We start from the raw sequence: 26,033 nt of genomic DNA, 5'->3' as shown, positions 1-26,033 counted from the left end.
CAATATACAAGTAGTATCTCGTATATTTAGTACCCGAGGGACAACACTAGTCCACTTTCAGCGTATAAACTACAGCTTCATATTTTCAAATATACACAAAGTGTAAAAGTATATTTTGAGTACAAAACATACCGAATACCTGTTTAAAAAAAGTGCTCTTTAACACTGGCGATACATAAGTTGTCATTTTGAAGTGAACAGTAGTTTGTTCATTGCAAAATACTGTGACAGTAGAATGACACCATCTGGATTTAGACTGCTTCACTACAAGCCTGTCTTCTGGCGAGGGCCCTTTATGTTAACTTTTACAAAACAATACACATTCTGAAAATTTTGTTGACTCGTTCATCTGTACTTTCTTGTAAAAGCCTACTTCAGTACATCTATAAGCTGCTATCACTGCCTAGGCTTCCCAAAGGTCCTACGTTCATCCACAAAACAAATGTGTTTTGCATGAACCTTGACATACATTGTGGGGAAAGTTTCCAGCATTTCTCAGGAGGAAACAAACGTGGTGACATCTACGATGCTGGACAAGATAAAAGACGGTCAACACCTACAGTAGCAGGGGCCACAGTTGTGGTAGGTCTGTGGAAAGATGTCACCAAAACTAAGCTGTAAATATTCAGTTTTATAGCCTTAAAGATCTCGTTTGCTCATTATTTTTTTGCACTTTAGCAGCTTTCCTCAAAGATTTATACTGACGTTTCTCCCAAACAAGAGCAACCATTTGATTCAGACGATGGAGAATGCTACTCACTCTTTTTACTTTAACCTCACCCTCTTCTTGAACATCGGACACTACCGCTATCCAGCCTTTGTCTTTTGCCTCCTGATCTACAGCTTCATCGTGTTTGCTAATCTGTTCATCATTCTAATCATTTCATGGGAGAAAACACTTCATGAGCCAATGTACATTTTTATTGCAGTTTTGTCTGTTAACTCTCTGTATGGTTCCTCTGGTTTCCTCCCCAGATTCCTCATTGACATTCTGTCTGATTCTCATTTCATCTCGCGTCCGGCTTGTTTCACTCAGATCTTTGTCATTTACTCATATGGTATTTGTGAACTAACCATTCTCAGCATTATGGCGTATGATAGGTACGTTGCTGTATGTCATCCTTTACACTACCACAGGAAGATGACCACTAAAACTGTTAGCGTCCTAATATTATTTGCTGTAATCTGTCCAATCTGTAATCTGACTGTAAGCATTAATATGATTGTTAGGCTTCCTCTGTGTGGTCACAACATAGAAAGGGTTTACTGTGCCAGCTGGAACATTGTAAAATTGTCATGCGTTGCCGATGCAGTGAACAATACTGTTGCTATGCTCGGGGCTATATTCATAGCTTTTCTTCCATTTGGGTTTATCTTGTTCACGTATGTGAGAATTGTGGCTGCTTGTTGGAACAAAGCATCAGAGGTCAGAGGAAAAGTATTACACAGTTGTCTTCCACACGTTATTTCATTTTTGATTTATTCCTTCACATCATTCAGTGATACTGCCCTGAGCCGGCAAAATCTCCAACACGTTAATCCATTTGCGGCCATAATTTTGTCACTTGAATTTGTCGTCATTCCTCCGTTAATGAATCCTCTTGTGTATGGTCTTAAACTACCAGAAATTAGAAAACACATTATCAGAATGTTCAATTTAAAACCCCAAGTCAAAATGAGCACCATTAGAATCATACCAGACCCTGCACCAGTAATGTGATGCTTCTGAGTTGATTTTAAATCATTTACAGGGGCAAAATAATCCACAAATCCCTAAATCGCCATGTATCCAGTGTCCCTGTCAGGTTTGTTGCATTAAAATAACTGGGGAACGATCCATCACGATCATGATCCTCATGAAGTTCAATCATAACTATTTTATCAATATTTGCTTACAATAATAAAATTTATAGATTTTGTGGCACAAGCTATTCATTTAAATGTGTGGCGTTGCTTTTAGTACGCAGTGATAATAGAGAAGATTTGTGACAGAAGCTCAGGTTAAATCTGGAACTACGGTTTTTATAATGCAACCATGTCAACTAAGTTAAATAAAACACGTGTTGCTATTGCTTGATAAGGCTTTCCGACTGAAGGTCACGGGGGCAGTCTAATCCGTCCAGGAGGCTCCTCTTTTATTATTTTTTTTCTGAGCTCCCAAAGATTTTACAACAGTTTTTGCTCAATAATCTGAGAGAAAATCACCTAATTTACTTCTGTGTCGTGTACAATCATAATAATGAGAATTCAATATTCATCGAAGAGCAATTTGTTTTTTCTGAAAATGATTTTCTAGCCCAAATTATAGCTGTCAAACCATGCTTGGTTTGAGAGAACACGATCATGTATAAACACATTATTTCTAGTTAAGACAAAATATTTTGTTTCACCTAACATATCACACTTCACACATTGGACTGTCTTGAGTGAGAAGCTGCAGGCTGCATCATCATGAAAAGACATCAAAATTCTGCAGATCTTTGATGAAGAGACAAATTATGAAAAAAATAAATAAATCATGTCCTATTTTTCACAAGTGTTCATATCCTCCAGAGGATAAGATCGGATTGATTGGGACGTCAACTATCTGATCGGTTCCGATATGCTGAGAGAGCACAATGACCACTAATGCAGATTAGGAGCAACTAGTTTAGGGGCCATTCAGCGACTAACCCTTTCCAAACTCAGTGGGCCGGTGCTCAGGAGTCTGCACTACCAGCACATCAACATTCTCTTCTTTTCCCTACTGCCAGTTTTTTTGGACTGAACGGATGGAGACCCGAAACTGTTTGAGTTGTGCCAATATTGAGAGACAACACTTAACAATAGACATACAAAATACGTTGTATTTTACAGCGGAATTATGCTGGATTACCGTAAATTCCGGACGATAGAGCGCACCGTTATGTAAGACGCAGATGCTTATTTCAGGGAAAAAAGCAACTTTGTACACGTATAAGCCGCACCGGTAAATAAGCCGCGGTGCACGGTGGAAACACCTCGGCCGCCCGTTCTCTGCGTGTTGACCCAGTCTTCCAGAGCGTTTTCAAGTTCGGGCCATCTGCTATTATGACCTCTGAAAGCTTTTGTAGTCTTTTTGCATTGGGTCAGTTCGTCATGTTGCCGCCTCCAGCGTCTCACCATCGATTCGTTTATGCCAAACTTACGTGCTGCAGCTCTATTTCCATCTTTAACCGCCAGATTGATTGCCTTTCACTTGAAAGCTGCATCATAAGCATTCCTTCTTTTGCTCTCCATCTTGAGGGTGAGTACAAATGACTGAAAATATCGTGTGATGCTCTTTTTACACTGCACCGCGGCATGGACTGGACGGTACTTAGAGAAATTACCATAACATTTGGCCGGGAATTTCCCTAAGTACGGTACTTGGAGCTACCATCAGGAACAATAGGGAATTACTGCCCACTGCCGCTGCCCACCACACCCCAGGGTAGGTAAAATCCTCGTATAAGACGCATCGGAGTATAAGCCGCAGGGCATGAAGCCGCGAAAAAAAGTCGCGGCTTATAGTCCAGAATTTACGGTATATTTAATAATGATATACTGTACTGTATGTAACATTCCATTTTCTTCCACTTATTCCTGTTAAGGGTTGCGGGGGGGGGGGGCTGGAGCCTATCCCAGCAGCCTTCAGGCGAGAGGCGGGGTTCACCCTGTACAGCCATCGCAGGGCCAACACATACAGACAGACAACCATTCACACTCACAGTCACACCTACGGTCAATTTAGAGTATCAATCAGCCTCGTCCCCTCTTGATGTCTTTGGACTGTGGGGGGAAGCTGGAGTACCAGAGAGAACCCACGCAGGAACAGGGAGAACATGCAGACTCACACAGAAAGATCCCGTGCCCAAGCCGGGACTGGAACCCGAAACCTTCTTGCTGTGAGGCGACAGTGCTGACCACTGCACCACCGTGCCACTGTACTGTATGTAACGTGTTATTTTCAAAAGTAACTTTGCCCAACAGTGGTCACAGGTAAAGAAGTGCTTTGGTATGACAGGTTTCAGCACTTTTTCTCATGTAAACACGTCCCAACCTTAAATAGGAAACTATGAAATAAGCCATCATAATACATACGAAGATAAAGTCAAGGGAATGCATGCCAGCCCTCACAAGAACTACATCTCAAGTTCATTTGAAGGTGTGGACTTGAGATCAAGTATATTTGAGGAGTTATGTACCAAGAATATTAACGTACTAAAACTGTACTTGTAGGTCTGCAATATTCACTTGAAATTTAGTCCTTCCTGGGACTAAACTGGTCCACTGTAAGATTACAAACATCTCATGAAAATTAAATACTTAGCTTTTGAGAACATAAGTTGTTTAAATCGTAAGTGTAATTCTGTACAGCAACTGCCAGCTAAGTTCACTTTTATGGGACACCAACTTCTTAACCGCTGATCAATCAATGAAACTTTTTTAGTGGCAAACCAAAAGCTGTCCTTGTGAAATACAGGGGAGTTGTTAATGGAAAACTAACGCCAGTTTCTATTGGTTCACCATCAACCTGTGCACAATTTGCAGTACGTATACAATACATTCACATTCTGTACGCATGTGTAACTAAAGGCTAGTATCCATAAATAAATCTATTTTCTCCTGTAACACTTAACAGGTATGGATTTAGATATTTCAGTAAGATAGAGGGACCAGACTCACCACCTGCTCAAACTTAACACGTATTTTGAAAAAAATAATTTTCAAGAGGACAGCAAATGTGGTGACGTCCACCAGGCTGGACAAGATAAAGACGTGTGAACGTTGAGCAGAGGCCACAGTTGTGATGTGTCTGTGCAGAGATCGCACTGAACCCAGCTGACTTCATCTCTCAAATGAGTCACCCCGGACGATGGAGAATGCTACTCACTCTTTTTACTTTAACCTCACCCTCTTCTTGAACATCGGACACTACCGCTATCCAGCCTTTGTCTTTTGCCTCCTGATCTACAGCTTCATCGTGTTTGCTAATCTGTTCATCATTCTAATCATTTCATGGGAGAAAACACTTCATGAGCCAATGTACATTTTTATTGCAGTTTTGTCTGTTAACTCTCTGTATGGTTCCTCTGGTTTCCTCCCCAGATTCCTCATTGACATTCTGTCTGATTCTCATTTCATCTCGCGTCCGGCTTGTTTCACTCAGATCTTTTTTATCTATTCATATGCTTTTTTTGAAGTGACCACTCTCAGCATTATGGCGTATGATAGGTACGTTGCTGTATGTCATCCTTTACACTACCACAGGAAGATGACCAGTAAAACTGTTAGCGTCCTAATATTATTTGCTGTAATCTGTCCAATCTGTAATATTACTACAACCATTAATATGATTGTTAGGCTTCCTCTGTGTGGTCACAACATAGAAAGGGTTTACTGTGCCAGCTGGAACATTGTAAAATTGTCATGCGTTGCCTTGGCATTAAACAATATGGTGAGTTTGCTCGGGGCTATATTCATAGCTTTTCTTCCATTTGGGTTTATCTTGTTCACGTATGTGAGAATTGTGGCTGCTTGTTGGAAAAAAGCATCAGAGGTCAGAGGAAAAGTATTACACAGTTGTCTTCCACACGTTATTTCATTTATGATTTATTCCTTCACATCATTCAGTGATGCTGCCCTGAGCCGGCAAAATCTCAAAGATATAAATCCATTTGTGGCGATAATTTTGTCGATCGAATTTGTCGTCATTCCTCCGTTAATGAATCCTCTTGTCTATGGTCTTAAACTACCAGAAATTAGAAAACACATTTTCAGGATTTTAAGCTTAAAACCCAAAATCCCAAAGAACTCCATCAGAACCCTACCAGAGCCTCCACCATTAACGTGAGTGTTCTTTGTTGATATAATAAATGATAATAGAACATCTGATGTGGCAAAATTATCCACAAAACCCTCAACAACAATGTTTCTACTGTCTCTGTCAGATTTGTTACACCAACATAACAGGGGGCAAGGAAAGTGCTTCACTTCTTAATAAAAGCATTATTCACTCAAACTCATGATGAATCTCGTCTATGATGTGTGGTGTTAATTATAGTGTCCATTGATAATAGAAAAAGACTTGTTCTATGTTCACGATTGCTTTTCAGGTGTCTCAGATCAACTTTGATCAAGAACATAATCTGTTAAGTTAAAACTTTGAAGAGATGAAATTGAATCTTGTTTTCAAGTGTCAATGTCTTGTTTGCAAACGCAAAAAACCTTTTTGAAACATAAAAAATCTTGTCCGCAAACATTTATTTTCCTTTTTCTAATACTAACACCTTGGAGATGTGCCTGGTTTCCTGGGACTCGTTCTCTCAGTTTCCCCCCACTTCCTTGAGAATAACCCATTTTGAAAATACTGTAAATTTGGGATTACCAGGCAACGGATATTTTTTGCTGAAATATGGTATTTTTTTGGACTGTTAAAAATAAAAGAAACAAAATAAACGAAATAAATAAATAAATAAATAAAATCCTTCCTCAAAAACCACGACAAGACTCAAACTGTGGATGTGGGACATGTAGTCTAGGGGAATGCATGCCAGCCCTCCCAAAAAAGTACACCTAAATGTAATTATACTTAATAAACTTGTGTAAAATTCAAGTTTATTTTCAAAGTTACGTGCCAATATACAAGTAGTATCTCGTATATCTAGTACCCGACGGACAACACTAGTCCACTTTAAGCGTATAAACTACAGCTTCATATTTTCAAATATACACAAAGTGTAAAAGTATATTTTCAGTACAAAATTTACCGAACACCTGTTTAAAAAAAGTGCTCTTTAACACTGGAGATACATAAGTTGTCATTTTGAAGTGAACAGTAGTTTGTTCATTGCAAAATACTGTGACAGTAGAATGACACCATCTGGATTTAGACTGCTTCACTACAAGCCTGTCTTCTGGCGAGGGCCCTTTATGTTAACTTTTACAAAACAATACACATTCTGAATATTTTGTTGACTCGTTCATCTGTACTTTCTTGTAAAAGCCTACTTCAGTACATCTATAAGCTGCTATCACTGCCTAGGCTTCCCAAAGGTCCTACGTTCATCCACAAAACAAATGTGTTTTGCATGAACCTTGACATACATTGTGGGGGAAGTTTCCAACATTTCTCAGGAGGAAACAAACGTGGTGACATCTACGATGCTGGACAAGATAAAAGACGGTCAACACCTACAGTAGCAGAGGCCACAGTTGTGGTAGGTCTGTGGAAAGATGTCACCAAAACTAAGCTGTAAATATTCAGTTTTATAGCCTTAAAGATCTCGTTTGCTCATTATTTTTTTGCACTTTAGCAGCTTTCCTCAAAGATTTATACTGACGTTTCTGCCAAACAAGAGCAACCATTTGATTCAGACGATGGAGAATGCTACTCACTCTTTTTACTTTAACCTCACCCTCTTCTTGAACATCGGACACTACCGCTATCCAGCCTTTGTCTTTTGCCTCCTGATCTACAGCTTCATCGTGTTTGCTAATCTGTTCATCATTCTAATCATTTCATGGGAGAAAACACTTCATGAGCCAATGTACATTTTTATTGCAGTTTTGTCTGTTAACTCTTTGTATGGTTCCTCTGGTTTCCTCCCCAGATTCCTCATTGACATTCTGTCTGATTCTCATTTCATCTTGGGTCCGGCTTGTTTCACTCAGATCTTTGTCATTTACTCATATGGTATTTGTGAACTAACCACTCTCAGCATTATGGCGTATGATAGGTACGTTGCTGTATGTCATCCTTTACACTACCACAGGAAGATGACCAGTAAAACTGTTAGCGTCCTAATATTATTTGCTGTAATCTGTCCAATGTGTTATCTTACAGTAAGCATTAATATGATTGTTAGGCTTCCTCTGTGTGGTCACAACATAGAAAGGGTTTACTGTGCCAGCTGGAACATTGTAAAATTGTCATGCGTTGCTGATGCAGTGAACAATACTGTTGCTATGCTCGGGGCTATATTCATAGCTTTTCTTCCATTTGGGTTTATCTTGTTCACGTATGTGAGAATTGTGGCTGCTTGTTGGAAAAAAGCATCAGAGGTCAGAGGAAAAGTATTACACAGTTGTCTTCCACACGTTATTTCATTTTTGATTTATTCCTTCACATCATTCAGTGATACTGCCCTGAGCCGGCAAAATCTCCAACACGTTAATCCATTTGCGGCCATAATTTTGTCACTTGAATTTGTTGTCATTCCTCCGTTAATGAATCCTCTTGTGTATGGTCTTAAACTACCAGAAATTAGAAAACACATTATCAGAATGTTCAATTTAAAACCCCAAGTCAAAATGAGCACCATTAGAATCATACCAGACCCTGCACCAGTAATGTGATGCTTCTGAGTTGATTTTAAATCATTTACAGGGGCAAAATAATCCACAAATCCCTAAATCGCCATGTATCCAGTGTCCCTGTCAGGTTTGTTGCATTAAAATAACTGGGGAACGATCCATCACGATCATGATCCTCATGAAGTTCAATCATAACTATTTTATCAACATCTGCTTACAATAATAAAATTTATAGATTTTGTGGCACAAGCTATTCATTTAAATCTGTGGCGTTGCTTTTAGTACGCAGTGATAATCGAGAAGATTTGTGACAGAAGCTCAGGTTAAATCTGGAACTACGGTTTTTATAATGCAACCATGTCAACTAAGTTAAATAAAACACGTGTTGCTATTGCTTGATAAGGCTTTCCGACTGAAGGTCACGGGGGCAGTCTAATCCGTCCAGGAGGCTCCTCTTTTATTATTTTTTTTCTGAGCTCCCAAAGATTTTACAACAGTTTTTGCTCAATAATCTGAGAGAAAATCACCTAATTTACTTCTGTGTCGTGTTCAATCATAATAATGAGAATTCAATATTCATCGAAGAGCAATTTGTTTTTTCTGAAAATGATTTTCTAGCCCAAATTATAGCTGTCAAACCATGCTTGGTTTGAGAGAACACGATCATGTATAAACACATTATTTCTAGTTTAGACAAAATATTTTGTTTCACCTAACATATCACACTTCACACATTGGACTGTCTTGAGTGAGAAGCTGCAGGCTGCATCATCATGAAAAGACATCAAAATTCTGCAGATCTTTGATGAAGAGACAAATTATGAAAAAAATAAATAAATCATGTCCTATTTTTCACAAGTGTTCATATCCTCCAGAGGATAAGATCGGATTGATTGGGACGTCAACTATCTGATCGGTTCCGATATGCTGAGAGAGCACAATGACCACTAATGCAGATTAGGAGCAACTAGTTTAGGGGCCATTCAGCGACTAACCCTTTCCAAACTAAGTGGGCCGGTGCTCAGGAGTCTGCACTACCAGCACATCAACATTCTCTTCTTTTCCCTACTGCCAGTTTTTTTGGACTGAACGGATGGAGACCCGAAACTGTTTGAGTTGTGCCAATATTGAGAGACAACACTTAACAATAGACATACAAAATACGTTGTATTTTACAGCGGAATTATGCTGGATTACCGTAAATTCCGGACAATAGAGCGCACCGTTATGTAAGCCGCAGATGCTTATTTCAGGGAAAAAAGCAACTTTGTACACGTATAAGCCGCACCGGTAAATAAGCCGCGGTGCACGGTGGAAACACCTCGGCCGCCCGTTCTCTGCGTGTTGACCCAGTCTTCCAGAGCGTTTTCAAGTTCGGGCCATCTGCTATTATGACCTCTGAAAGCTTTTGTAGTCTTTTTGCATTGGGTCAGTTCGTCATGTTGCCGCCTCCAGCGTCTCACCATCGATTCGTTTATGCCAAACTTACGTGCTGCAGCTCTATTTCCATCTTTAACCGCCAGATTGATTGCCTTTCACTTGAAAGCTGCATCATAAGCATTCCTTCTTTTGCTCTCCATCTTGAGGGTGAGTACAAATGACTGAAAATATCGTGTGATGCTCTTTTTACACTGCACCGCGGCATGGACTGGACGGTACTTAGAGAAATTACCATAACATTTGGCCGGGAATTTCCCTAAGTACGGTACTTGGAGCTACCATCAGGAACAATAGGGAATTACTGCCCACTGCCGCTGCCCACCACACCCCAGGGTAGGTAAAATCCTCGTATAAGACGCATCGGAGTATAAGCCGCAGGGCATGAAGCCGCGAAAAAAAGTCGCGGCTTATAGTCCAGAATTTACGGTATATTTAATAATGATATACTGTACTGTATGTAACATTCCATTTTCTTCCACTTATTCCTGTTAAGGGTTGCGGGGGGGGGGGGGGGGCTGGAGCCTATCCCAGCAGCCTTCAGGCGAGAGGCGGGGTTCACCCTGTACAGCCATCGCAGGGCCAACACATACAGACAGACAACCATTCACACTCACAGTCACACCTACGGTCAATTTAGAGTATCAATCAGCCTCGTCCCCTCTTGATGTCTTTGGACTGTGGGGGGAAGCTGGAGTACCAGAGAGAACCCACGCAGGAACAGGGAGAACATGCAGACTCACACAGAAAGATCCCGTGCCCAAGCCGGGACTGGAACCCGAAACCTTCTTGCTGTGAGGCGACAGTGCTGACCACTGCACCACCGTGCCGCTGTACTGTATGTAACGTGTTATTTTCAAAAGTAACTTTGCCCAACAGTGGTCACAGGTAAAGAAGTGCTTTGGTATGACAGGTTTCAGCACTTTTTCTCATGTAAACACGTCCCAACCTTAAATAGGAAACTATGAAATAAGCCATCGTAATACATACGAAGATAAAGTCAAGGGAATGCATGCCAGCCCTCACAAGAACTACATCTCAAGTTCATTTGAAGGTGTGGACTTGAGATCAAGTATATTTGAGGAGTTATGTACCAAGAATATTAACGTACTAAAACTGTACTTGTAGGTCTGCAATATTCACTTGAAATTTAGTCCTTCCTGGGACTAAACTGGTCCACTGTAAGATTACAAACATCTCATGAAAATTAAATACTTAGCTTTTGAGAACATAAGTTGTTTAAATCGTAAGTGTAATTCTGTACAGCAACTGCCAGTTAAGTTCACTTTTATGGGACACCAACTTCTTAACCGCTGATCAATCAATGAAACTTTTTTAGTGGCAAACCAAAAGCTGTCCTTGTGAAATACAGGGGAGTTGTTAATGGAAAACTAACGCCAGTTTCTATTGGTTCACCATCAACCTGTGCACAATTTGCAGTACGTATACAATACATTCACATTCTGTACGCATGTGTAACTAAAGGCTAGTATACATGAATAAATCTATTTTCTCCTGTAACACTTAACAGGTATGGATTTAGATATTTCAGTAAGATAGAGGGACCAGACTCACCACCTGCTCAAACTTAACACGTATTTTGAAAAAAATAATTTTCAAGAGGACAGCAAATGTGGTGACGTCCACCAGGCTGGACAAGATAAAGACGTGTGAACGTTGAGCAGAGGCCACAGTTGTGATGTGTCTGTGCAGAGATCGCACTGAACCCAGCTGACTTCATCTCTCAAATGAGTCACCCCGGACGATGGAGAATGCTACTCACTCTTTTTACTTTAACCTCACCCTCTTCTTGAACATCGGACACTACCGCTATCCAGCCTTTGTCTTTTGCCTCCTGATCTACAGCTTCATCGTGTTTGCTAATCTGTTCATCATTCTAATCATTTCATGGGAGAAAACACTTCATGAGCCAATGTACATTTTTATTGCAGTTTTGTCTGCTAACTCTTTAAATGGTTCCTCTGGTTTCCTCCCCAGATTCCTCATTGACATTCTGTCTGATTCTCATTTCATCTCGCGTCCGGCTTGTTTCACTCAGATCTTTTTTATCTATTCATATGCTTTTTGTGAACTAACCATTCTCAGCATTATGGCGTATGATAGGTACATTGCTGTATGTCATCCTTTACACTACCACAGGAAGATGACCACTAAAACAGTCAATATGTTAATATTATTTGCTGTAATTTTTCCGGTCTGCAATGTTACTATAACCATTAATATGATTGTTAGGCTTCCTCTGTGTGGTCACAACATAGAAAGGGTTTACTGTGCCAGCTGGAACATTGTAAAATTGTCGTGTGTTACCAATGTTACTGATCCTGCAAGCAAAATTGTTGCTATGATTCGAGCTATAATCATAGCCTATCTTCCATTCAGTTTTATCTTGTTCACGTATGTGAGAATTGTGGCTGCTTGTTGGAAAAAAGCATCAGAGGTCAGAGGAAAAGTATTACACAGTTGTCTTCCACACGTTATTTCATTTTTGATTTATTCCATCACATCATTCAGTGATACTGCCCTGAGCCGGCAAAATCTCCAACACGTTAATCCATTTGCGGCCATAATTTTGTCACTTGAATTTGTCGTCATTCCTCCGTTAATGAATCCTCTTGTGTATGGTCTTAAACTACCAGAAATTAGAAAACACATTGTCAGGATTTTAAGTTTAAAACCCAAAATCCCAAAGAACTCCGTCAGAACCCTACCGGAGCACCGATGCTATGAATGCTCTGTGCTCCCTGAAAATGTTTAACCATGTATTTATTTAATCTTAACCTACAATATTCTTATTTAGTGGAGGATATAGAGTATTTGTTTTCTTTGTACTTAGTTTCTTTTGGCTTCTCATGTCAAATACAGTAATCCACTCAGATTAGATGTTTATGGATTTGTGGTGGAGAGATGTTTTCTGAGCACATTCTTAGAAATATACAAACGATATTTTTCATAATTTATAGTTGTGGTGCACGTTTACAATAATAACCTTCTATAATCATTCAATTTTTCCAAGTTTTCTAAACTAAAGATTGTTATTGTCCTGCTTGAAATATAAGCAAGTCTGCCTCCAGCAGTGTATTTACACCATCGATTGTTTGAGGGAAGAAATCAAAGTTGCAGACATTTCATTTCTCATTTAGAGAAAACCATGACATCTGGATTCTGTTCTTTATTGCAAATCATCTTCCTGCACACAGCAGTTAAACACCCAATTTAATAGTCAAAATAATAAGTAAGTAATCGTGCTTGTGGCAGTCAGACGTTGATGTGGTTCACCTTTTTTCATTGTTTACCAAAACAAGTTAACCAGGGGCAAGCAAAGGGATTAAATTCAAAGGCCACTAAAAAAATATGACAACTCCTGACGCTAAGACAGCATGAAATGTGTCTCTTTGTCCACTGTTTGTTTCCCCGTGGCTTTGCCCGCGTTGATTATTCCTCCCCGACAGCGTAAGGTTTGACTCCCGGGTTAAACACTGCCCAGGGACTTCAGTGTGTGAAAACCACAAATGGCAGAGGGAGTGGAAAAACAAAAACACAACAAAACAGGATGATTTTATTGTTTTGTTTTGTTTAATTATTTTGACAGATTGTAAATTGAAATATGGAAAAGTCATGGGTGATCACATGATTAAAACTATCATGTTCGATAACCCTAAACAGTAGAATATGATGGCGTGTACTCTTTTCCATTTTCCAACCATTTTCTCGGTCTGGTCGCCGCCCTCTCCCTCACTGACCTGCTGCTTTAGTGTGGCAGTTTGAACAGGTTATGAAATTTTGAAGGCAAATTTTACTTCCAGCAACAAACAAATATTCAAACTGAGAATAAAAAGTGACAGCCCTCATGCACGTTTCTTTCTTCTTCTTTTTTTCACAAATCACCCACTTGATGCTTGCAAAATATGTTCCAGTGGCATTTCAAGTTCAAAAGAATTGAATATCGCTATCAGTTATCAGCCAAATTCTTATTTTAAATATCGGTATCAGCCTATGATTTCCATCTTGATGTGTCCATAACCTTGATTAAAATATTCAATATCAGAGCAACAAGATCATTGGAAAACAGAGGCCAAGATGAAAAACTGTTTCTTTCTCTCAAGAGTTAGGAACTATTCACCTCCATTAAGAATGTGAAAAATGTTTCCTACCCGACATTGTTTAAAAAAAAAAACAACGAATTATTTACATCTAAAATAACTAAAGTTAAGTGGCACATGAGTCTCCATGTTCTCCCTGTTCCTGTGTGGGTTCTCTCTGGTACTCCAGCTTCCTCCCACAGTCCAAAGACATCAAGAGGGGACGAGGCTGATTGATACTCTAAATTGACTGTAGGTGTGAGTGTGAGAGTGAATGGTTGTCTGTCTCTATGTGTTGGTTCTGTGATGGACTGGTGACCTGTCCAGTGCTCACCCGAATGCCACTGGGATAGGCTCCAGCCCCCCTGTGACCCTTGACAAATAAGTGGAAGAAAATGGATGGATGGATGGATGGATGGATAACTAAAGTTGTATTTTTCCTTTATTTTTCTCTTCAACAAGAACCTTGTACCTTCGTTAAGACGGCAGCTATACAGAAACTAATAGTCAACATCATTATTAACATTATTATATTCTCCAAATACCACAACGATAGGCGAGTAGTGACGGTCACAAGATTTAAACTAGAATGTTACCACCATAACTATCATGAGAATATGACATCATACACAGTTACACTTCAGGGGACATGAAAAAGTGCCTCCCTTTACGGTTGTGGACCATAGAACATAGACCACGGATAAAAGTGCAAGATGAAGAACAGACTTTGAGATTACTGACCACTCCATGGTGGAAGAGTGAGACTACTGTAGGTTTGATTTATATTTTATAGAATATTAATGCATTCACTATCATTAAATTGACAAGAATTCATTACATAGCTTCTACAATTTTGTACACGGTTAATTATTTTTCAGCGAGCTGTGTGAATGGAAAATTTTACTCTTCCCTCCTCCTTCAACCTCACCATGTTTGTGAACATCGGATACTACCGTTATCCAGCTTTTGTCTTCTGCCTCCTGCTCTACATCTTCATAGTGTGCGCTAATCTTTCTATCTTAGTTGTAATAGCTCGAGAAAAAACTCTATATGAGCCCATGTACATGTTTGTTGCTTGTTTATCTTTTAATGCTTTGTATGGTTCAACTGGTTTCTTCCCCAGGTTCCTCGCTGACCTGCTGTCTGACACTCATTTGATCTCGCGCCCTGCTTGTTTTACTCAGATCTTTGTCATCTACACATATGCTTGCAGTGAGATGACCACTCTCAGCATCATGGCCTACGACAGGTATGCTGCCGTGTGTCATCCCTTACACTATCACAAGAAGATGACTTCTAGAGCTGTTATGAAGCTGACAGCACTGGCGTGGATTTGGTCAATCTGCGGCATTGTAGCAATCATTGCTTTGTCCAGCGGGCTTTCTCTATGTGGTAATGAAATACAGAAAGTGTTTTGTGCCAACTGGAATGTTGTAAAACTGTCGTGTGTTACAACAACAACTCACAACATCGTGGGAATGTTCTTCACCACAACCACAGCTTTCGTCCCTCTTTTTTATGTCCTCTTTACATATTTGCGAATTGTTATTGTTTGCTGTAGAAGTTCCGCTGAATTTAAAAGGAAAGTATTTCAGAGCTGTGTTCCACACATCGTTTCATTTGTCATTTATTCCATCACAGGGTTTTGTGATATTGCCATTAGCCGGTATGATCTTGAAGACATAAACCCATTCGTAGCAGGCATTTTATCTCTGGAGTTTGTTATTATCCCTCCAGTTCTGAATCCTCTAGTGTATGGCCTGAAGTTACCTGCAATTAGGAGGCACATTTTAAAGGTGTTTTGGTAACATGTTTTGGAGTATGATTTTATTTATTTATTTATTTTTAAACAAAGACAGTGGGGTCGCTTTAGTCAAGAAAGGATAAGTAATGTAAATGTTCTGTGTAACGGACTGCTCCCCGTTCTCTCAGCTGAGGATTGCGATGAGTTCGAACAGGTACAGTACAGTGTTCTGGGTGGACCTCAAAGTGCACATGATATGCAGGGGAAAAGCTTCATAGACTTCAAGAGCAATGTCTGTGGCGTAACTCCACTGGATCAGCGATCTCCATTTAACAGATCTGGGCGAGCTAATTTTTCTATCACCCAACCCTACTTCGCAGTGTGCTAGATTCGCTTCTTTCACTTTAGCTTGTACACCATTTAGGATTTATTCCTTCATCGACTCACTTCTGTTTGGAAAATAACAAATAAACAGAGTACTGTAGTTCAGCGGTGCTTGGACACGACTTAATGAAGCTGAGCTTTTTTTTCTTTCCATCAGATCACGCATCAAGCTGCAGACAAAAAGAAGAGTAGACTGGGTGCTTTTATTTTTTTTAAAAAACGAAGAAAAAAAAAAAAAACAGTAAGCACTGAAGTCGTCAATCCCCAGGTCCACAGTCACACTGTCAATTTTCCCAAGTATTAACCCAACCCTCCTCTGGCCTGCAAATAAATAGGACTTCTCCTTTTCTTTCTGTCCGACATGTGTGTCTGCACACACACATCTGTCTGCACACACACATCTGTCTGACAGTGACACTGAGCATGCAGTCAGCTGCTCTACATAACAAGGCAGTCAGCATCAGGTCAGTGGCTGTAGGAGCTCCTTAGTCTTAGGATTAGAGATGCACTGATTGCATTTTCTAGGCAAATTCTGATGGTTTTTGTCTGTGTGACTCTGTCAGGAACTATATTTGACAGAATATGAGCACATACAATCAGAATCAGCTTTGTTGGCCAAGTTTGTAACACAAAGAAGGAATTTGACTCTGGTTTACTAAGCTCTCTTTGAAAAAAACAGTTATGTAAAGGTCTACATAAAATAAAGATAAAAGAATAAGATCCATCCATCCATCTTCAGCTTATTCCTTACTTGTAAGGGTCGCGGGGGGGCTGGAGCCTATTCCAGCATCTACGGGCGAGAGGCGGGTCACCAGTCCATTGCAGGGCCAACACATAGAGACAGACAACCATTCACACTCACAGTCACACCTACGGTCAATTTAGAGTATCAATCAGCCTCGTCCCCAATTGCATGTCTTTGAACGGTGGGAGGAAGCCAGAGTACCCAGAGAGAACCCATGCAGGCACGGGGAGAACATGCAAACTCCACACAGAAAGATCCCACGCCCGAGCCGGGACTCGAACCCGGAACCTTCTTGCTGTGAGGCCACAGTGCTGACCACTGCACCACCGTGCAGCCTAATAGAATAAGATAAAAAATAAAAATAACTATGTCAAATTACTAGAATATATACGAGCCAACCTATAGACAACATATAAACAAGTATGTATATGAATGAATCATGCATACTTAAAGAAATATTACTCTTTCAGTTTCCCCCAAATTGCACTGGTTACTGGATCTTTTCTTTCTTTAACAACTCAGAATAAATCAAGTGCTCTCCTACTCCTTCCAAAAAAGAGGAACACATAAAATTCTACTGAAAATGAGTTGCTGTATATCCAGCTGTGTCTGACACATATTTACCAAACGAACAAAAGCAGCTGAGTGCAGCAGCCAGTGAGGGATAGGAGGGGCCGCAGGCTCGACCTCGGCTCAAGAGCTCTGCCTACCAGCCTTAGCCGTTCCCAGTTCCTCAAACTGGGAAGACTCAACAGGGTGAGGGAGTCAAAACCAGTTGACTGTTTAAGCTTTACTGTGTAGACTCTCTAGGTGTGTGAGTTTTTGACACATATCAACTGACAATTGATGGGCAACAAGTAGGGCTGCGCAGTAGAAATAATATAAACTTGGCCTATGGTAGAGATTTGCGCTCTACCGTCCTATCGTTGATGACATCATCGCACCTTCCTCAAAATGGCTGCGATCACAGAAACAGTGGACCAGGAGGAGCTGGTAAACAACAACAAAATAAGTGCTACATGCGTGATTTGGACTTAGTACTGATTTAAAATATCGGCTGCTGAACAGAAAACAATATTTTGCGAGATGTGACGAGTGGCAGTGACGGCAAACAGAGGTAATGCGAGCAATTTATTTCACCATCTGTTTTGCGATAGAGAAAACATTCTTTTGTACTTCTTTTATGAGTTATTCGTGTTTGTTTGCACTGTTTGGCACCATAAAGTGCTGGGTTTTAAATTTGAGTTCTGAGTTCTGCTTTCTGCACAATAAAAACTCTAAAAATATTCCATTCATATTTGCCTTTTATTATAACTTTTAAACTTTTTAATTTATAACATGATATATACCGTTACCAAGGAGGGATTCGATTTATACTGTGATATGAATTTTACGTCATACCACCCAGCCCTCGAGACAAGCACAAACTCTTTTCTAACCAGGAAAGGGGAGATCCCCAGGCTAAAATCAAATCTTTTCTCTATCTACTTCCAATGGTACGTTTGTGGCAGCCACTACAATATTGCTTAATTTCTTATGTGAAAGTCTATACTTAATATCAACCTTTTGGTTGAACATCCTTTGTAGCCAGCAACTTAGAACTTGACGAGTGTTATAACTCCAAAGTTGCGATCAATGTTTAATCTGCTTTGCACCTGAGCCGCGAATGTCACCAAATTCATTTGCTGTATTTTACTGCAAAAAAACAAAACAAAGCAAAACAAAACAAAACAAAACTCATCATGGAAGTGGGAGCCATCCAAAATTCACAAGCAAAATTCTACCTGCATTTGGCAGGTTAAGTTCAGGCCCTCAATATCCTCAATATCCAAGAATTCACATCATGGACCCACTGACGACTAAATGGCCACAATCTCTCACCAAACACAGTCCAGCAAAACATTTGTTTTTTGACCTGGTCCTGTTCTAGTCTGAAGGCGGCGTGGCTTGGAGGTAGAGCGGCTGAGTAGCAACCAAAGGGTCGCTGGTTTGAGCCTCACTTCCCCACGGTGACCATGTCTAAGTATCCCTGAGCAAGATACTGAGCCCCTCATTGCTCTTGATGACCCTGTGATGGACTGGTGACCTGTCCAGGGTGAACCCCGCCTCTCAACCAATGTCAGCTGGGATATGCTCCAGCCCCCCCCCCCCCCCCCGACCTTTAACGGATAAATGGTATAGAAAATGGATGGATGGATTGTTCTCGTCTCATCTGTACATTCACAGAGGCTGTACTAACAGGGGCCATTATTATGAATACAGTGGGAAAAGGGAATTATAGAATATGTCTGATTCGGTTCAGTGCTTTTGACAATGGTTGACAATAGCAGTAAGCAAAGACAATTCCCCGCTATTCTTTGCTCTTTCAGGGATTAATTAGTTGCTATGTTGTGTTCGGTGTGATCTGGGAAATCTCCACCTCTTACGGCAACTCAGTTGGTTTTGTTTTGTTTTTTTTTAAATCCCTCTCCCAGTCAGCTCACGATCTCTTGCTGCCTTAACAGTTTATAAACTGCAATCAGAATGAGCGCTCAGGCTGTTAGGGTCAGACAGACACCAAACCTGACATCAGATGTACGTTCACTGGTTTGCCTGCCTGTTATGTTGGCATTTGATTAGTTGTTTTTACAATAACATTTTAATGGATAATTCATCTGTAATCACTCCCTTAACTCTCTCAGGGTTAAATGAAACAGCAAACTACAGAATCCTTCTTTTTGCCTCTACATTACTGTGTTACGGGGTGATCTGGCTGGTGAATGTGACAATTATAGTAGCCATCGTTGTGGACAAACACCTTCATGAACCAATGTACATCTTCATCTGTAATCTGTGCATCAACGGGCTTTATGGGACCGCGGGATTTTTTCCAAAATTCCTCAAGGACCTTCTATCTACTTCCCATGTTATCTCCTTTGCTGGATGTCTTATGCAGAGTTTTGTGTTAAGCACTTCTGCTTGTGCTGAATTCTCTATTCTGGTGCTAATAGCCTGTGACAGGTACATGGCTATTTGTCGACCTCTGGTGTACCACTCCGTGATGACAAGGCAAAGAGTTTGTGTGTTTGTATTTGGTGCTTGGTTTTTTCCCTTTTATGTGGTTTTCATGGTCACAATATCAACGTCAACATCAAAATTATGCAGCTATCACATACCTAAGATCTACTGTAATAACTGGTTGATTGGTAAACTTAGGTGTTCCGATTCCGTCGCAAGCACCGTTTTTCAATTTCTTAATTATATCTTTTATTTTGGACATAGTGTTTTTATTATTTGGTCTTATGTGTATTTAGCTAAAACATGTCTTACATCCCAAGAGGGCAGGAAGAAATTTATACAGACTTGTTTGCCACATTTATTATCTTTAATTATTTTTTGTTCCTGTTTATGTGTTAATTTGCTGAACCAGCGACTTGAAGCCATGGAGTTACCACAAGCTGCCAAGAATTTTATAGCGATGGAATTTCTCATCATTCCTCCAGTTCTCAATCCCGTAATCTATGGCTTAAAACTGACACAAATAAGAACCAGGATTGTCCAGTTCGTGTACAAACCTTTTCTCTAGACTAGAATTAAGTGTCCATCATAATCATTATAAATATTTTCAATAAATGCTTGTTTTGCAAGTCTAGTCCTCATGTTCATTTAACAACGATCATTTAATTAGCCAACACTTCATAATTCAAAAGATTTAAAGCTTAACTGACCTCAAAAGTAGTTGGGAAACAAGCTAGCACCTAGCAAGTATCAGTGGATCTAGAAAAAAAAGTGTCTATCATAATGATTAATAACATTTTCAATAAATGACTGCCTGGAGTACTTTTTGTTGGGTGTCTGCTTTCATGAATTGAGTGTCAACGTAGATTTGACTTTCTTATATTTGTACAGACCCGACAAACACAATGTACAAATTCAGGGCTCTCTTCACATCACGTGATACAGCTGCGTGATGAATCATATTTTTCCTCATTATTTTCATTTCACAGAATTTTAGGATCTCCAGCCACACAGTTTAAGTGGAATATTAACACCGTTCTTGCAAACTCCAGGAAACAAGAGGCCTCCTACTTCATAGAAAATTCTATTGTTAGCGTGAGCAATGTTTACAGTTCCTGGCATGAATCAGCGAACTGTACTTGTGTCTACATGAAAAAGGTGGTCTCAAGAAAAGTTCATGCGTATATTAACACGCTCGGGTAGAGCTGGGTGATATGACCTAAAAATAAAATCTCTGATATTTGTACAAAAAAAAATCCGATTTCTGATTTTACTCTATTTTTTTCTGCCCTACTCAAGAGCAAACAACAGATGACAAATAAAGGGCTCAAAACAAGTTTTAACTTTATTCTTTTTTAAAATTATTTTAAGGTTAAAATGCAATCTGTCAAGCCAAAAACGTGCTTGTAGGTGAGGCAGGCCACGCCGTTGTAAACACTTCTAGAATTTTAAGAAAGCTTTGAGAAAGTATATCTTATGATTATTATTATATCTTATTTTAAACCTGGCAACGACACATTACACCTTCAAAATTGTAAATTTAAGTCATTTTTGATAAAACTAACAAAAGTATTATTTAAAAAAAAAACTTCCGCTGCGTGCCTCTGCTTTAGGCGCTGGAATAAATTTGTCATGCTGATTCCTTTGGTTGCAGTCGCTTTTGAACGGTCCTTACAGAGAGCACGAGTTTGTTCTAAGTCCGACACAAGAAAACCAGACCAACTCCATCTAACAGATATAGCAACACCTTACTTTGGTACAAGATCCAGCTTTCCCCCAGTCGCTGCCATGTTTGTGGTTCAGATTCAGATTCAGAAAACTTTATTTATCCCCGTGGGGCAGCAATTAAGGAGGCAGAGAGCAGTACAGTTGGTGCAATGTTTGGGTGCGCCCCGCTAACATACCCATCTGACGTGTTGCTTTGCCTCATGTTCATTTTACAATGATCATTTAATTAACCAACATTTCATAAGACATAAGATTTAATGCGGCACTGAGCTCAAAAATAGTTGGCTAATGTCACGTCAGGAATTTGGCACGACTGGGATCAAGCTAGCACTGGGCAAGTATCAGTGGATTTCTTTTTCGTCTTAAGCCTCTGTACATACGTGAAATACTATTATGAAACCCTCAGTGTTGGTACAGCTTGGGGTGTGCGATGTGACAATCATAGACAGCTGACAACTAGAATATGTCCACGGTCCACCGTTTGGAATCGTTTCCATCACGCGTCAGGGGACATTGTATCTGTCACAGTTCCACCCTCAGACATACAAAACATTTTTCTCTCCACCAAATCACGAGATTCCCGCTCCATTACATTCCATGCCACCATGAACACACACGCATGAACTAAACGCAACAAAGATGCGGCTCTTTCCTCCCCTTTCACAGCATCATCTTGTTAAACAAAACAAAAAAATCTCATGGACGAGTCCATGTTGAGTCCGCTCATGTTAACTTAGCATTACCTTCTTCCGAACAGGGGGGTCTCGGCATTTCCTACCATCGACTATGGTCGGCATTACATTTTTGCCGGACTTCATCAGTTGTAGAGGTAGGTGTAGACAGGCGGGAAACTTAACAACATCAAGTCCAGGTTAATAAAACCACCTGCTGGTCTCTTAAGTTACATATAGCCACAGTTTAGACATGAGCGTTAGCTAGTGACATTATGCCGGGGAAGGTGGGGCTTGTCCTTTCTTCTTTCATTATCTATACGCATAATCATCATATCTGAGCTGCGATCCTGAAATGCCGTTATACACCACAACGTTGTGTCCGTGTTCATAGCACAATCCCGAAATGTTAAATGGTGTTGGAGGAGCTCCGAGTATTCACACTCGGCACTCTGTTGACTGCTGTGTCTGACTGAACGGCCAGACGCGAGGATGTTCTCGCCTTCAGCACATCTGTGACGTCGGGAGAATATCGATCCTGATTGGCTGTCTTAACGCAGCATCACGCAAACTCACTTGAAGAGTACAAAAAAAAAAATGTTGGGGGAGGGGGTTGTTGGCCAAGTCGATGACTTAACAATGCTGTCCCAAATCGAATCGGCTCACGTGAAAAACGGCTAAAAATTTTAACACACCTACAAAATTTACAAGCAGACATTGTCCTATTACAGGAAACCCATCTACCTAAAACAGGTAATCATGTGTTAAGCCCACAGTTCCCGCACACATACACAGCGAGTTATAACACCAAGCAAAGGGGCGTAGCCATTCTGATTCACAAAAAAGTCAGGTTCACTTGTAAAAATACCATTATAGACCCGGAAGGTAGGTTTGTAATAGTCAACATATCCACACACAACACAGAGGTATGCATGGCCAGTATATATGGTCCAAATGTTGATGACCCCTCCTTCTTCCACAGCTTCTTCACTGCACTTTCAGCCCACTCAGACACAGCACTCATAGTAGGGGGGGACTTCAACCTGGCATTCAACCCACAAGTGGACAGAATCAGTAGAGCAGCTAGTCAACGCAATTGCCAATCATCCGATATAATTAAGCAGTATATGAGTGATTTCGGTCTTTGCGATGCTTGGCGCTCACGCCACCCCACGCTTAAGGAATACACCTACTACTCGCCAGTGCACCACTCCTCTCGTTTGGACCACTTTTTAATTAGTAACTCAATTGTGAAGGATGTCTTTGACACCAAGATTCACCCTATTGCCATTAGCGACCACGCACCAGTCACTCTGACACTCACAAAAAAAACTAGAACACTGCTTTCTAAACAATGGAGATTTAATACATCATTGCTCAAGGACCCCAATTTTATTAAATTCTTTAAGGAGGAATGGACAATATTCTGTGAGATAAATGACCAGCCTGATGTCTCAGCTTGTGTGCTGTGGCAGGCGGCAAAAGCAGTCATGCGGGGCAAAATAATATCTTACTCTTCATATAAGAAAAAACAGGAGAAAGCTCTCGAAACAGAATTAAATGAAAAAATTAAAGCCTTGGAGACAACTTATGCCGCCTCCCAAGAGGAACACCTACTAACAGAATTAAGGGAATTAAAACTAAAACTAAATGATTTACTCAACATCAAAACACAATTTCAGCTGCAGAGACTACGCTTGGAGAACTTTGAACATAACAATAAATCCAGCAGATTTTTAGCGAACCAACTAAAACAGAACAAAGAAAGAGCAACAATGTCCTCCATTAAGGACTCCAATGGGGAAACAATCTGTGACCCAGAAGAAATCAATTACATTTTTAGGGAATTCTATAAAAAACTTTACTCACCTGAGATTAACCCATCCAAATCTTGCATTGAAACCTTTCTAAGCACAATTGACTTGCCAAAATTAAATCAAGACCAAATAATGGCTCTGGAGTCACCTATTTCAATCGAGGAACTTCAAGAAGCCCTTAAACATATGCCAAACAAGAAAGCCCCGGGACCGGATGGCTTTCCTGCAGAATTCTACAAAGAGTTCTGGCCTGAGCTTGCACCAATATTCTACAAAATGTTCACTGAAATACAGGAAACCCCGACCATGCCACCCGACATGAACCGTGCGATTATTAGCCTTCTCCTTAAACCGGACAAAGACCCAGCACTTCCATCAAGCTATCGTCCAATATCACTTATAAATGCAGATATTAAAGTCATCTGCAAGGCGCTAGCTAGAAGGCTCGAAAAAGCAACACCTCACATAATACATCCTGACCAGACCGGGTTTATTAAAGGACGGCACTCTACCAACAACACACATAGACTTATCAGCCAGATAGACTACTGTAACAGTCAGAGCAAGGATGCCATAAGTGTCTCCCTAGATGCAGAAAAAGCATTCGACAGGGTAAATTGGAATTTTCTCCTCACCACATTACAAAAGTTTGGGTTTGGAGATAACTTTGTAAACTGGATCAAAACATTTTACCGCGCTCCCAGTGCTTGTGTCAGAACAAATGATCAAACTTCTCCAAGCTTCTCTCTCCAAAGAGGAACCAGACAGGGTTGTCCACTTTCCCCTTCCCTTTTTGCTATATTCATAGAGCCACTCGCAGCTGCAGTCCGGCAAAACAACAACATCAAGGGAATTGATACTACAAATGTGAACCATAAGATAAGCCTTTATGCTGATGATGGATTACTTTTCCTACGAAATGCACCATCATCTCTCCCTGAAACGATAGCACTCATTGACAAATTCTCAACCATTTCTGACTACTCAATTAATTGGAGCAAGTCAACTGTTCTTCCCATCAACTCAGGTTTCCAGAGTACGCTCGCCGCACCACTACGGTCAGGAAACATTAAATACCTGGGCATCAACATCTCTGCCAAACTGTCTGACTTGACACGGCTAAATCATACCGCCCTAATTAAAGAAATAGAAGACAACCTCACCCGGTGGCGCACACTACCCATATCACTTATGGGAAGAATAGCAACAGTGAAAATGATGATCTTGCCAAAAATCAACTATGTTTTCTCGATGGTTCCAACCCAACCTCCCCGGACTTGGTTCAAAACACTCGACTCTAACATCTCAAAATTTCTCTGGAAAGCTAAGCCACCACGTATAAGCTTAAAGACTTTACAAAAGAGTAAAGACTATGGTGGCTTGGAACTACCAAATTTTTATAATTACTACTTGGCCAATAGATTACAATACATACTAAAATGGTTAAAGCCAAACTCATTAGACCAAGCATGGCGCGATATTGCACAAACATTCTGCAAAGAAATCCAAATCTCCGATCTCCCTTTTATCAGCCCTGTTATCAAGCATCACAGCTGCTTTAAGTACATTAGCATCAGCAACACCCTCATAGCCTGGTGGGAATTTCTCAAAAGCAATGGGCTCTCGAACACCCCTTGCAGGCTCACACCTATCTGGAACAATCCTGACATCCTGCAAAATAAAAAAACAATACATTTTGCTGCATGGGCCAATAAAGGGATTAAAAATGTAGAGCATATCTTCCAAGACAAAGAATTCATAGAATTTAACCAAATTACAGCAAATTATGGTATTAACAAAAACAAATTTCTGGAATATCTTCAGCTCAAATCTATAATACAGGCACGGTTTGACCTTACCCAGTTAGACTTAGAGCTTCCACCTAGAATAACAGATTTTTTACAAATTTCACCCCCTAAGCTACTGTCTAAAATTAACTCAACAGTTCAACAACAGAATTTATAATCTCTATTCCTTCATCCAAATGGGAGAAAGATCTGTCGATCAACCCACACCCTAACTTTTGGATAGAAATCTGCTCCAACACATTTAGAATGATTCGCAGTGGTAACCTACAATTAATAAATTACAAGG

At 40.2% G+C, this 26,033-nt stretch overlaps 6 protein-coding genes across 6 annotated transcripts; all 6 read left to right on the top strand.

The window, feature by feature from the left end:
- Positions 1–742: 742 nt before the first annotated feature.
- On the top strand, positions 743–1,720 carry LOC147251866 (olfactory receptor 52K1-like). The gene has a single exon (XM_086221128.1). It carries the CDS (start codon positions 743–745, stop codon positions 1,718–1,720), a length of 978 nt encoding a protein of 325 aa, XP_086077254.1.
- A 3,156-nt stretch (positions 1,721–4,876) lies between these two features.
- Positions 4,877–5,854, top strand: LOC147251865 (olfactory receptor 52E4-like). Its single transcript, XM_086221127.1, has one exon. The coding sequence runs from the start codon at positions 4,877–4,879 to the stop codon at positions 5,852–5,854; it is 978 nt and encodes a 325-aa protein (XP_086077253.1).
- Positions 5,855–7,380: 1,526 nt separating this feature from the next.
- Positions 7,381–8,358, top strand: LOC147251864 (olfactory receptor 52K1-like). Its single transcript, XM_086221126.1, has one exon. It carries the CDS (start codon positions 7,381–7,383, stop codon positions 8,356–8,358), a length of 978 nt encoding a protein of 325 aa, XP_086077252.1.
- Positions 8,359–11,518: 3,160 nt separating this feature from the next.
- Positions 11,519–12,529, top strand: LOC147251863 (olfactory receptor 52E4-like). Its single transcript, XM_086221125.1, has one exon. The coding sequence runs from the start codon at positions 11,519–11,521 to the stop codon at positions 12,527–12,529; it is 1,011 nt and encodes a 336-aa protein (XP_086077251.1).
- Positions 12,530–14,743: 2,214 nt separating this feature from the next.
- On the top strand, positions 14,744–15,661 carry LOC147251862 (olfactory receptor 4B13-like). Its single transcript, XM_086221124.1, has one exon. It carries the CDS (start codon positions 14,744–14,746, stop codon positions 15,659–15,661), a length of 918 nt encoding a protein of 305 aa, XP_086077250.1.
- Positions 15,662–18,974: 3,313 nt separating this feature from the next.
- On the top strand, positions 18,975–20,291 carry LOC147251861 (olfactory receptor 5F1-like). The gene has a single exon (XM_086221123.1). The coding sequence runs from the start codon at positions 19,299–19,301 to the stop codon at positions 20,289–20,291; it is 993 nt and encodes a 330-aa protein (XP_086077249.1). The 5' UTR covers positions 18,975–19,298.
- The last annotated feature ends 5,742 nt before the right edge of the window (positions 20,292–26,033 follow it).

Source organism: Aulostomus chinensis, chromosome 12, assembly GCF_037954235.1.
Source record: "Aulostomus chinensis isolate RoL2024-O1b breed Wild chromosome 12, RoL_Achi_v1.0, whole genome shotgun sequence".
In the NCBI taxonomy this organism is placed as follows: Eukaryota; Metazoa; Chordata; class Actinopteri; order Syngnathiformes; family Aulostomidae; genus Aulostomus; species Aulostomus chinensis.
The sequence above is the reverse complement of the archived record's forward strand: the minus strand, read 5'-3'. Positions and strand labels throughout refer to the sequence as shown.

Coding starts and splice junctions, on each gene's coding strand:
- LOC147251866 (XM_086221128.1), top strand. CDS start 743: ATGGAGAATGCTACTCACTCTTTTTACTTTAACCTCACCCTCTTCTTG.
- LOC147251865 (XM_086221127.1), top strand. CDS start 4,877: ATGGAGAATGCTACTCACTCTTTTTACTTTAACCTCACCCTCTTCTTG.
- LOC147251864 (XM_086221126.1), top strand. CDS start 7,381: ATGGAGAATGCTACTCACTCTTTTTACTTTAACCTCACCCTCTTCTTG.
- LOC147251863 (XM_086221125.1), top strand. CDS start 11,519: ATGGAGAATGCTACTCACTCTTTTTACTTTAACCTCACCCTCTTCTTG.
- LOC147251862 (XM_086221124.1), top strand. CDS start 14,744: ATGGAAAATTTTACTCTTCCCTCCTCCTTCAACCTCACCATGTTTGTG.
- LOC147251861 (XM_086221123.1), top strand. CDS start 19,299: ATGTACGTTCACTGGTTTGCCTGCCTGTTATGTTGGCATTTGATTAGT.